The sequence below is a fragment of the Lutra lutra genome, chromosome 1 (genome assembly GCF_902655055.1).
Source record: "Lutra lutra chromosome 1, mLutLut1.2, whole genome shotgun sequence".
Classification (NCBI taxonomy): domain Eukaryota; kingdom Metazoa; phylum Chordata; class Mammalia; order Carnivora; family Mustelidae; genus Lutra; species Lutra lutra.
Window position 1 is genome coordinate 78,186,108 of NC_062278.1, and position 12,205 is coordinate 78,198,312.

The window sequence follows — 12,205 nt, forward strand, 5'->3', positions numbered from 1 at the left end:
CTAAAATTTTATTTTGCTTTGTTATTCGTTAAAGGAAGAAGTTATTTTTGACTGTCAGTAGGAAGCTCAGTATAACTTTAAATATAAGAAAAACAATCCACTTTAATAGGGAAAATAAGTTTTGGGTTCTCTCATTTATTTGCTGGTTTAGATTTTGAGTAATTGGAGAGAAGAACGATACCAGGACGACATAAAAGCACGGCAGATGATGCATGAAGCATTGCAACTTCGCCTAAATTTGGTAAGGGGCATTTCTAGTGCTTTCCCTCCATTACATTTAACCTAAATGTGAAAATAGCCTCTCGCTCTCCACTTCTTCTCTGGTTATCCCCTTCATTATAAGGTGTGAGGCCTTCCACTGTTTGCTTTGACAACTCCCCTGTCTCTCACGTGTCTGTCCTCCTTGGTGCTGACCTTCCTGTCTGGTCTGACTTATAGAGGGCGTAGGAATTTTGGGGCATTGGTTTGCTTTCTGTACCTCCCACCCCAGGGAACCTCTCGTTCTTTTCAGTTTGTGCTAAGAGTAGGTCTGAGAAGGTTACTGTTTTGAGATGAATTAGCTTTTATTATACTCATTTAAAAACCTCTATATAAAAATGTGCCGTAAGTCGAACTTTTGTCAGACTCTCCATCAGATCGGTCATTAAAACAAATTTGACAGGGAGGCTATACAGACATCGAAAATTTCTCACACATTGCACATTTCTTTGAATTTTTCTTTTCCCATTGAACAAGTCTCCGTGAAGTCTACTCTGGAGGAGGAGGAGGACTTGCCTGTTATTTGGCAGTTGTCGTTAACTTAATTCCCACACATGAGTGAGTAGACCTGGGGCCAGGCCTCCTGCTCCTCAGTCTTCTGTTTTACTGGATATTTCCAAGTGTTAGTATGATAACAGGCTTAGATGCAGTAGTAATTGAATAACACAAAGTCATAGATAAACAACTCACCTGGTTTTGATCTCTTCAGATTGGACTAAAGTTATATGGTAAAACTGGGTGTTATGAAAGATTAGGAACAAAAGAAAGTTAATTTTCCTATTATTTAATTCATATTGATGTTGTGCCCACACTCAGGTCCCTCTTCTCCTCCTACCCCACCCCCTTTTTTTGAAGGACCAAATACCTGTGCTGAAGGAACCAAAAAACAGTGACAAATAGGTAGCTAGGTAAGAGAGAAGGTATGATAACCCATAAATTAGAGTCTTGTTATTGTTGTCTGTCTGTCTGTTTGTTTTTTAACAAATCAAAATTGGCTACATAAAGTGATGGGGATGGTATTTTCGTTGTAATAGAGTTTTATTGTATTTTTTTCTTGTGCCAGGTGGGCGGAATGTTTGACACTGTGCAGAGAAGCACCCAATGGACGACAGATTGGGCCCTCCTCCTTCTCCAGATCATTACTTCTGGAACTGTTGACATGCACACTAACAAGTATGTTCTTACATCACATGTAGCACGCCACATACGTGCCTAGTAGAAGCTTTGATAGGCTGACTACAAATCACCTCTTACTCTCTTAGTTACCATCAAAAGTTCTTTGCCTTAAATAAAAATGCTTTTAGTTAAGGGTATCTTGGTTTTGCTCTAAGGTGAAAATAAATTATTTTTTTCCCCCTCTTAGTGAATTATTCACAACAGTTCTTGACATGCTGGGTGTTTTAATCAATGGAACTTTAGCCTCAGACCTATCAAATGCATCCCCAGGAGGATCTGAAGAGAACAAACGTGCATACATGAATTTAGTAAAGAAACTGAAAGTAAGTTTGTGACCTGCTTATATATTATGATCTCAGGTAGTTTATGCATTAGTTTTTTACTGCATTTTACCTTAATTTACTGTGTTAAGTTAGATGTTATGTGGTTATTTTGCTATTTGCCTTACCAGCTTACTAGTTCTCAAAAGTTATAAGCATATAGCTTGAAGATACTTCTTTAAAAATTGATATTCACAAAATATTTAACTTTCAAGGAACTCTAAAAATCTATTATCAAATGTATAACAAAGATGCCCACATTGGATTTAGGATAAATCCATGCTTGGACTGGCCCATATAATTGAAAAGTAACCATTTACATTGATATTTCTAAACCCAATTCATTTGAAAAACCAATAATTCAGTCTTTGAAGTAAACTGTAAACAAATGGTACAGAAAAGAAAAAAGATCAATATATTTGACGACCATATCAATAAAATAACCAATGATTACCTTGAGGTCTGACCCTGGATTTGAGAACGTGTTCTGTGCTGCAGCTTCTGCCTTCTGCTGGCAACTACTACACGGGATTTTTGTCATTTCAGCACTGCGATACTTGTTGTGTAACCAGGGTCCCACTGTATGTGTTCTATTTTCTACTTAAATAGAAGAAATGAAACATACTACTCTAATTGAAAGCAGCATCATAGACCATGTTCAAGGTTAAAGAACATTCTGGCTATAAAAAAGGAAATGTTTCATAGAGAAACTTCCTTCTCACCAACTTTTGCCTTCATTGTAATTTCTGTCCCACTTCTCTATCTCTTTTTGTTTTGTTTGTTTGTTTGTTTGTTTTTAGAAAGAGCTAGGAGACAAGAGATCAGAAAGTATTGACAAAGTTCGACAGTTGCTACCTTTGCCAAAACAGACATGTGATGTCATCACTTGCGAACCTATGGGTTCCTTGATTGACACAAAGGGAAACAAAATTGCTGGATTCGACTCTATAGATAAAAAACAGGCAAGAGTAAATGTTTGTTTCTTGTATATATTTTCTTGTCTTCCTATAGGGTATATGAAATGCCTCAATTTTATAGTTGTTTGATTTATTTTTTTTAAGCATAGTCTTATCATTTCAATGCTTTGGTCATTGGCATTATTGTATAGATATTCATTTAATGCTCTACATGAACTTAAGTGAATTTGTTGAAACCTGCTGAAGGAAAACTAAGTAAAAATGTATTGTTAAGGGGCACCTGGGTGGCCCAGTTGGTTAAGCATCTGCCTTCAGCTCAATCATAATCCCGGGGTCCCGAGGGTCCTGGGATAGAGCCCAGCCCCTAACTCTCTGCTCAGTAGAGTGCTTTCTCTCTCAAATAAATCATTTTTTTTTTAATGTATTGTAAAAATAAAAGAAGGCAAAGACCAGTCTGATTTTACTTCAGACTTGACAACAATATGTTTAGATGAGAAAATTTTGATTGATAAATTCTTCATGTAGTAAGCTATTTTGAGTAAAAAATATTTTTAGGGCGATGGTACTTAATTTTCTCCTCAGTTAAACGATATTTCATTGAACGCCTGTTTTATATAGGATATTAAACAAGTTTCCCCTAAATATGAGAAGAGTGGTTGTTCTTTCAGTGAACATGGAGCAACCACAGAGATGAAAGACAGAGCTCTTACCCTTAAGCAGAAGTAGACAATCACAGTGTGGTGAGATTTGTGTGTCATGGTCCAGAGGTTAGGGGGCCCTGAGAAATTGCTGTCACCCACCCTTAGATAAGGAGTAGATAGTCAGAATAGCGTCCCCCACAAAACTGACACTTGAATTATTTTGAAGGATTAAGAGTTAGCTGGGAAGTAGGGAAGAGTATTATACAGGCCCATGGAAGAGTTTTCGCAAAGGTAAGAAAGAATGCGGCTCTTAGGAGAAATGCAATGCTGCGTCAATTCAGAGTAACCCAAGTACTCTTACCAGTGTGGCTGTGGAGACAGAAAAAGCTAGTGTTATGGGCAGGTTGAGTTTGCAGATTCATTCGGCTCTCTAGTGGTGAGACATCTAAAAACCATTCGGGTATGTGGTCTTTGCACTCAGGAAAGAGGTCCAAGCTCAAGACAGTATTAGGAAACAGTCAATTTATACATACATGGGTAAATGAACCTTGATTTTGGATTAATCCATCCATGGAAGACTTGTGTTGATAAGAACAGGAGCATTTATATCTTATGGAATGTCTGAGTAGTTGTTTTTGGGGTCATTCTGAGGAAAAATATTTTCTTCAAGTTGGTATGCCTGGGAAAGTGCCAAGAGACATCACGAGTTAATGTTAAAAATAAGAAACCTTTATTTTCAGAAACAGAGTAACATTTCCTCTTCTAAACTTGGTGGAGAGAAGCTTGAATTAAAGGACTTTATTTGTACCTGTTGGTATGAGTTACTTCTGTAGTAGTATTCCTTAACTATTCAGAAACTGGCTTATTAAGTATGTGAAAGATTCCTATACTGAATCAAGCCCATACATGTTTGGACTGAAGCTAATTTGAGCCCAATTAGAGGCTGACTGTAACTTGACTCTGAAGTTTTGTTTTATCTCAAAAACAACAACAACAACAAAAACTAGGATACAAGGAGTTATAATTTATGATAATTTAATAAAGGTCAACATTGCAGTACTTTCCAGAAAGTGTTTTTTTCCTAAAAGCAAAACAAAGCAATAAAAGCCCTAAATGAAAAAATACCTATTTATGGTAAAGTATACTGGACCATCTGGTGTTGCAGCCTGAACAAAATATCATGTGGCCTAAAGAAATGCAGAATTGAACTTCAGGGTCAGAATTCTTGCCGTGGCTCTCCAGTGATCTAGCTGGGTAACCCTGAGCCATTGCATTTACCTGTCTGCTGTATGCTAGGGCACTCTAAACCTCCCCACCAGCCAGAATGTTCTTTGCATCATGTCCTAAGCAAGTTTGCCTCTGAGTTAGGGAAAGATCTGAACGTGAGCTCACAGAGCATTATCTCAACCACAGGGTCTCCAGGTCTCTACAAAGCAGAAGGTGTCCCCCTGGGATTTGTTTGAGGGTCAGAAGAACCCGGCACCTCTGTCCTGGGCCTGGTTTGGGACTGTCCGAGTGGACCGAAAGGTGATCAAGTATGAGGAACAGCATCACCTGCTGCTGTATCACACACACCCCATGCCCAAGCCCCGAAGTTACTACCTCGAGCCACTGCCCCTGCCTCCCGAGGAGGAAGAGGAAGAGCCCACATCTCCCGTCTCTCAAGAGCCAGAGAGGAAATCAGCTGAGCTGTCAGATCAGGGAAAAACCACAACAGACGAGGAGAAGAAGACAAAGGGAAGGAAGCGCAAGACGAAATCAAGCTCGAGAGTTGATGTGAGTAAGGGAAGTCGGGAGGCCTTTGGCTCACTAACACCTAGTGGGAGATTTAATCATGCCCAGAGTCTGTCCCTAGCAACAGGAAAAGCATTAGAAGCCTTATCGTAATAGTTGTAATCCTAACAAAGCTCTGCCTTAATTAATAGAATGGTAAATGAACAGTGACTTGTCACAGACAACAGGATTATAGCTTCTGATTTTCCCTCCTCTACTGTTCATTACTTTAATTTTAGGCTTCTCTTGTGAATAATCTTTAATTAATATTTCAGTGCCTCATAATTCCTCACATTTGAAACTTGAATTTCTTAGATCCCTAAAAATCTCATCTTCTTACATATTTGTATTATCTCATGTTTAAAATATTTATCATATTTTGAGCAGCTGACACCTGTAGTAAATTAATGTGAAAAACTATTTGCATTTCCTTAGCTAACATGTCATCTAATATATCCAGTAGGATGTTTCTGAGATTTTGTATTTTAGCATTCCATCTTATTATCCTGTGTGTGTGTGTGTGTCTGTCTATGTGTGTATTCTTTAACATACTTTTAGATTTTATAAAAGATAAACACAATTTTTAAAAAGTTCCATTTCTTTTTTTCCCTATTAACCTTACCTACGTATAACTGCATGTTCTTAAAAACAACAGAAATGTATGAGATGGTAATTTGGAAATAATTTTATAGCATTTATAGAATTAATGTGTAAAAATGTCTTTACATTTAAATTCACCTGGAAAAATACTTGAGATTTTGTATAAAATTCAAGGGTATTCTTGTACAATGGAAGAAATATTCAGATTTGTTCTGAATATTTCATGATGTCATATTCAGATGTCATGTCTAATTATTAAAATTTACCTATGTCAGAACCAAAACTTATATTTTCCTAGCTGATATCTTGGTGATTAATATTTTTCTAGAAAAGACCATCATCACTTTTAGATGCCACTTGAATGGCAGTGCCCTCTTTTCATATGGTCTTCCTGCCAATATTCCTTTGTCTTGAAGAGGTGCTCAAAAAGATCCAGACTGCCACTTCCTAAAATCTGGACTCTCCTAGCTCATCAGTCCACATGGATAGATTTCTGTTTTTTTCAGATACAAAAGTCCTAAAACTCCTCTCATTTCCTGAGTGAGTCCTGGTAATGTCCCTTCCTCCCATACTACTTCTAGAACTGCCCCTACCCAGCGGGTTATATTTCAGAGATCCAAGGATTTGTTTTCCCTTTATCCTTTAGGGCTAGACTAAGAGAAGGGGGCTGAGGGGTGGCAGGGAAATTGAGACATCTGGATGTGAACTTTAAAGACTTTGCATCTCTTAGAAGGAAGACGAAATCTGGGTGGGGAGAGCGGGGTACAGGCAGATGGTGGAGAGTCTGTGTCTTAAGGTTGCTGCCTTGAAAACTAGCAATAAAATATTGTCTAGGCCAGGGACTGGTCCTGAAGTATTGTGGGTCTTTCTGGCCTCATTCTCATCCAGACCCAATATACCAGCAAGGCTTCCTAAGATGACCTAAGATGAAATGATCTCCAGAGACTTAGCATCTGAAGATGTGGTTTCAGTTGTAGGCAGTGGTCAGTGTTGATGTGCTTTTAGGATTTTAAAAACAAACTTCAGAAGTGATCCTTTTATATTTTCCCTCCACTTCTTAAGTCAAGTGCTTCCTGAGTCAAAAGTTTTTACTCAAATGAGTGTTTGGCAGAGAACACACTGACACCCTTGCCTTCCATCTTCCCCTCTATAAAAACAGCCCTATCCACTGGAACAGGCACTGGCTCAAGTAATGTGATACGATGAACTTGCATTCATTATCTATATAGTTTGTGAAATTAAATAACTTTTTTTTTTTAACTTTATGTTGAAGGAGTATCCACAGAGCAACATATACCGAGTGCCTCCTAACTACTCACCCATTTCCTCCCAGATGTTGCACCATCCACAGTCCACCTTGTGGGGCTACAACCTCATGGGTCAGCCCCAGCAGCCGGGTTTTTTCCTTCAGAATCAATCTCTTACTCCAGGTATGTGAAGAGAGAGTGAGGTCTGGTCACTCTGAGATGCGAAGTAGCTTGGCGTTTTCTTTACTTTTAACCTGAAATCATCACAGAACGTGGGAATTGCAAGAACTGAGTTCTCAGTTGACATTCCTGTAATCCTTTCCACTTGAAATTTTTTTTCTTCTTCTAAAATTAGGGTTTTTTAATATGTCTTTTAATCTATTTTTGATTGTCACATAGATGATCATATTCTAATTGTAAGAATCAATCTGGCATATAGAGTAATTTAGTATGTGGCCAACTTGGGAGGGTTTCTCAAATGTTACAGTACGGTTTTAGTTGCTAGGTTATGTTCTGAGTTGGGAGATTCATTCGATGTTAGATGTTAGAAGGAAATTAGCCACTGACGAAAATTTGCACTGTCAGATACAAAGTTGACAAAAGTTGTATGTTGTGAAATTTGTGTGTTTATATCAGATATAATTCTTATGGTGTTTTAAAAAATTAGTATTGCACCGTATCTTCATTTTCTTGTGTTTGTAAATTGTTTATACTGTGAAGTATCTCAGAAATTTGATTCAGCAACAGATTGAGATATCGAAGAAGGAAAACTACTGAATCTATAGTAAATGTCCCTGATTTTAGTATTGCTTCCTTTCAAGCCCAAGTAGACTTTATATCTGAAATGAACATTTCCTAAATAAAAAATCTCTTACTTAGAAATGAATTAAAATTTTTTTTTCTAAATGACAGTTTGCTTGTTCAACAAATGGTATATTTTGAGATCTTAGTCTTTAGTTTGTGATTTTTATTGTAATTTGAGTATGACATCTTGAGGCCTAGGAAAGACATTGTTTGATTCTTGGCTTACAGCAGGGGAGAATCCATATTTTGTCATCTAAATTAGAGGTTGAGAGGACTGGTCTGGAAGTTATAGTTCAGGACTGGCTCCAACCACTCCCTGCTGTGTAATCTTGACCAGGTCTTAATGTCTCTGTGCCTCAGCTTGGTTATCTGTACAAGAGATACTTTAATATATGTCCTCATAGAGTAGGTGATTCAATTATTTATTCAACAAAATGCATTGAACTTCATAATGTTCCGGACTCTGTTTTGGGTGTTAGGTTATTGCAGTACACAAAATGAATAAAAGTGTTCATTCTTCTTTGAATGATGAAATAAGGGTTATATTATACATGCACACACATATACTGTGTATGTGTATAATTTGAAGTAAATTTTAGGCTCCATAGCTCAGGGGTTAGAGCACTGGTCTTGTATGGTAATTTTAAAAATGTAGCACACAGATGATGGCCTAACCCTAATTCAGCAAATGATCTTAACATATTCCTACCTCAGGGCATTTGCCTCTGCTGCCCGCCACCCGCCCTTGCCTGGAGTGCTCACACTTAGATATTTTCCATGGCTCACTGCCTCCCTCCTTAGGGCTTGGTCAGATACCATTTTCTGAGTGGGCTTCCACTGACCACCCTCTTTTATAAACGGTAAGCCACACCCCTTTCCTGCACCCTGTTCCCCTCTCCTTTCTATTTCTCCATAGATCAGCACTTGGTTATATGCTATGTATTTAACTTACTTACTGATTTATTATCCAGCTTTCCCACAATACTCTGTTGGGGCAGGTATGTTTTCTGTTTCGTTCACTATAGTATCCTCAGAACTTAGAGCAACGTCTGGCTTTTAGTAAGCTCTTAAAAACAGTTTGCTGAATGAGTGAATGTAGACCATAAAAGAGTAAACTAGACAATGATAAGTGTGGAAAATAATACACAATCATTTTCTCATTTGACTTTCTCTTTTCAGTTCCAAAGTTCTTGTGAATTCTGTAGCACTTTTAAACACCAATTCAGTATGAATTAAAGGCTAAGTATTTTATAAAGACCTATGTTTTCTTTCCCTAAAATGCTATAAAAGGTATTTATAAGTTAAGGAAGTTTAGGTATTAGGTAAGTTTTAAGTACGATGACATGTAAGAAAAAATGTTAAACAAGCATTTATAGGGGTTTTATATGTGTGAATTGATTTTTGTAAAATGATGAATCCTATGAAGTTGAAGAGTGTGTACACTCTGCTTTCATTCATGTATAGTTAAAATGCAGAGCCATATGCCCCCTCAACACACATGTGTGTATATACTCCCCCCAAAACACAGTTTCTCTTTCTTTCTCATGTATACACACCATTATGGTAAAGTTATAAGGAAATGTTTGGGAAGATTAAACACCATATTCAGAATAGCATTTAGTGAGAGAAGGTGAGGAAAGTAAGTAGATAGGAATATACAGAATGCTTCAAGGATACTTACCTTCTTTCTTTAGTTAGCTCAAAGCTACAAGATTATAAAAAAGGAAAATTAAAAGAAAGTAGACTATGGCCTAATCCCTAGAAAGAATCCCTTTTACCTATAAAATAGTCCATTAAATTTTTATGGATTAGTAAGTTCCAGTTCTTGCTTCAACAGAAGTTACCTTGCCATATGTTCTTAAGTTGACTTTCCTCTTTTATCCCCAGTGTTCTTCAAATGCTGCTGAATGATTTTATAAATCACATTACTGGTTGTGGTTCTGAGTCTTTAAAAGAATGTGGGTTTTCAGCTTTAAAATGTTTGTTCCCACCATACAACTTACTTTAAAAAAAAAGAGAAAACCTCTTTTGTGAGATAATTTATATAGAGGATTTCTTACACATATATGAAATAATATAAACTATCTGGTAAATCACTGATTGACACCTCATTTGAAGCCAACAAATATTGAAAATCTTTCCTCCCAAACTCTTTTTTCTTTTTTTAAGATTTTATTTATTTATTTGACAGAGAGAGATCACAAGTAGACGGAGAGGCAGGCAGAGAGAGAGAGAGAGAGGGAAGCAGGCTTCTTGCTGAGCAGAGAGCCCCATGTGTGACTCGATCCCAGGACCCTGAAATCATGACCTGAGCCGAAGGCAGCAGCTTAACCCACTGAGCCACCCAGGTGCCCCTCCTCCCAAACTCTTAAAGGCATTTAACAAATTATGTATGCTAATATGTTAAGGATTTCCTTTGATTTCTCAGGCATCCCTATAATCAACGTCTCCTGTTTGATTTCAAGCCTTCAAAAACATGTTTTGTCTTTCGAGTCATGGTATTTGAAGTTTCTAAGCCTTTCAAGATTTGAAAGTATTTTCATGCCCTCTATGAGGAAAGAGGCATTTTTATTTTGTCATGGTAAACTTAAACACCATGAGCTTCAAATTTGTTTAAAATGACAAAAGGGTTTCTATGCCTGGCTTAGGACACTTGGCAAATATACCACGAAGACAGTAGGCTCTATGCAGGTAATGTATTCCCCAGGGCCTTGCATAATTTAAAACCCACGTGATTCGACGTCACGCCCACAAGTCTGTTTCAGGCACTTCAGTTCACCAGCCGAAGTGCGGCCTCCGTGAAATCATTGAAATACTATAATTCACTCCTGCATCACTGTCCCCAATCTTTGGGAATGATGCAGTACTCAACATATCTTTAATATTTGTATGGTGTGAGGTGGGGCCTTATTTTCTATTTGCTTGTAAAGTGAGGCTTAGAAGGTAAGGTTTCTGCGTTTTGATAAAATAGAGAAGACCTGTTGCTTTAGCACGCGTTAGAGAGCCCTTCCTTCTGGTTGCTTTTTGTAGGTGGCTCTAGACTGGACCCCACGGGCTCCTTCGTCCCCACCAACACCAAGCAAGCTCTGTCCAACATGCTGCAGCGGCGCTCGGGCGCCATGATGCAGCCGCCCCCGCTGCACGCCATCACCTCGCAGCAGCAGTTGATACAGATGAAGCTTCTGCAGCAGCAGCAGCAGCAGCGGCTCCTCAGGCAAGCCCAGGCTCGACCCTTCCAACAGGTTTGTCTGGATCCAGCAGTGGAGACCTCTGCCTTTTGTTGGCTCCTCTAGCTAGGGATGAGTGTGAGGTAGGGGGCATATTCTTCCTGCTGGTGTATCCCTGAGATCTCGCGTGAGCGCAGGTGTAGCTCTCCTACAGGTTTATACCTCTGGTGTGTTTTACTTTTATCACTGATCAAATAGGAACTTGAAGTATCTTAGGTTCTTTAAAAGTACGCCTTAAAGCAAGAAGAGCTGATGACTCTCCAGTCACTGAGAAGCAGAAGGTCTTTCATCCCTATAGTGACCCTAACTGAGCACTCATTCCCTATAATTATCACCATATTATGTACTCCTTTTAGCTCTTACTTTTGTTTATTATTATTAGATTGAACACTCTGAAGTTGTATCTCTAAAGTCCTGATGTTTCTTAGGTTTCTCCCTACCGTGCCCTGCCTAGAGTCCATTTTCAGTATGTACTTCTATAGGAACGAATATATTACAAATAATAGTATATGGATACTTTCAATTTCGTTCTTGATTTATATCATTATTTTTATGCCCTCTGACTCAGTTTTCTTTAACTTTTGAGGTAACAGTGATTGTTCAACAAAATGATATAAAGAGAGGAGGTGAGATTGGGGACCCCCCATTTTTATATACTTTTTGTACTTATCAGTTTTTCCAAAAAATGCACTATTTTGATGAAGCTGAGGAGGATATTAATAATAGCAGCTAACACTTACAGAGCACTTACTATTTGCCAAAACATTTCTATGTGCTTTAAATGTATTAGTTATCTAAGTTCCCACAATAATCCTGGGATTTGGGTACTTTTTTGAACCTCAAAGGAAGTAGACAATCCACAGGTGTATCCTGCTCTAAGAAAAATGATAAAAGTTTGAAATTAGCAAGAAATCCTAATGCTTTAAAAAAAGTATATCCTTTATGTCTTGCTAAACTTTCTAGGCCTATCTCCATTGTGTAATTTACGGCACTTTTGCATTCAGTCCCCTTAGTGATTTGAAGGGCTGGAGGTGGGATGCTTAGTTACATAGTCTTGAAAATGGTTCCTGTTTTTACATGTATGACAAGAAGGACAGGAGAGAGGAAATAGGTCAACTGCATGCTTGTCTCTCCCTGACCTCTTAGCCATTGCTCAAACTCCCTGGATGTCAGGTAAGATGAGCCTAAGTTGCTTCTTACACAGAAGTGATGAGGATTTGATTAAAATACTAAGAAACAGTT

At 38.1% G+C, this 12,205-nt stretch overlaps 2 protein-coding genes across 8 annotated transcripts in view; one reads left to right on the top strand and one right to left on the bottom strand.

Annotated features, from left to right (window-relative positions):
* The window catches only part of P2RY12 (purinergic receptor P2Y12), a 44,790-nt gene extending 42,440 nt beyond the window's left edge, over positions 1–2,350 (bottom strand). Inside the window, exon 1 of the mRNA XM_047728134.1 lies at positions 2,209–2,350. The gene's annotated coding sequence lies outside the window, so the exon portion shown is untranslated. The remainder of the gene's footprint in view (positions 1–2,208) is intronic.
* The window catches only part of MED12L (mediator complex subunit 12L), a 333,058-nt gene that overhangs the window by 281,461 nt on the left and 39,392 nt on the right, over positions 1–12,205 (top strand). For 4 of the 7 annotated variants that reach the window (XM_047727957.1, XM_047727948.1, XM_047727968.1 and 1 more), the window contains 7 exons: positions 152–241; positions 1,322–1,431; positions 1,622–1,757; positions 2,555–2,722; positions 4,726–5,088; positions 6,959–7,115; positions 10,767–10,978. In XM_047727957.1, coding sequence (XP_047583913.1) covers positions 152–241; positions 1,322–1,431; positions 1,622–1,757; positions 2,555–2,722; positions 4,726–5,088; positions 6,959–7,115; positions 10,767–10,978 — 1,236 coding nt within the window. The remainder of the gene's footprint in view (positions 1–151; positions 242–1,321; positions 1,432–1,621; positions 1,758–2,554; positions 2,723–4,725; positions 5,089–6,958; positions 7,116–10,766; positions 10,979–12,205) is intronic. The other 3 variants (XM_047727983.1, XM_047727978.1, XM_047728001.1) reach the window with 1 other exon arrangement.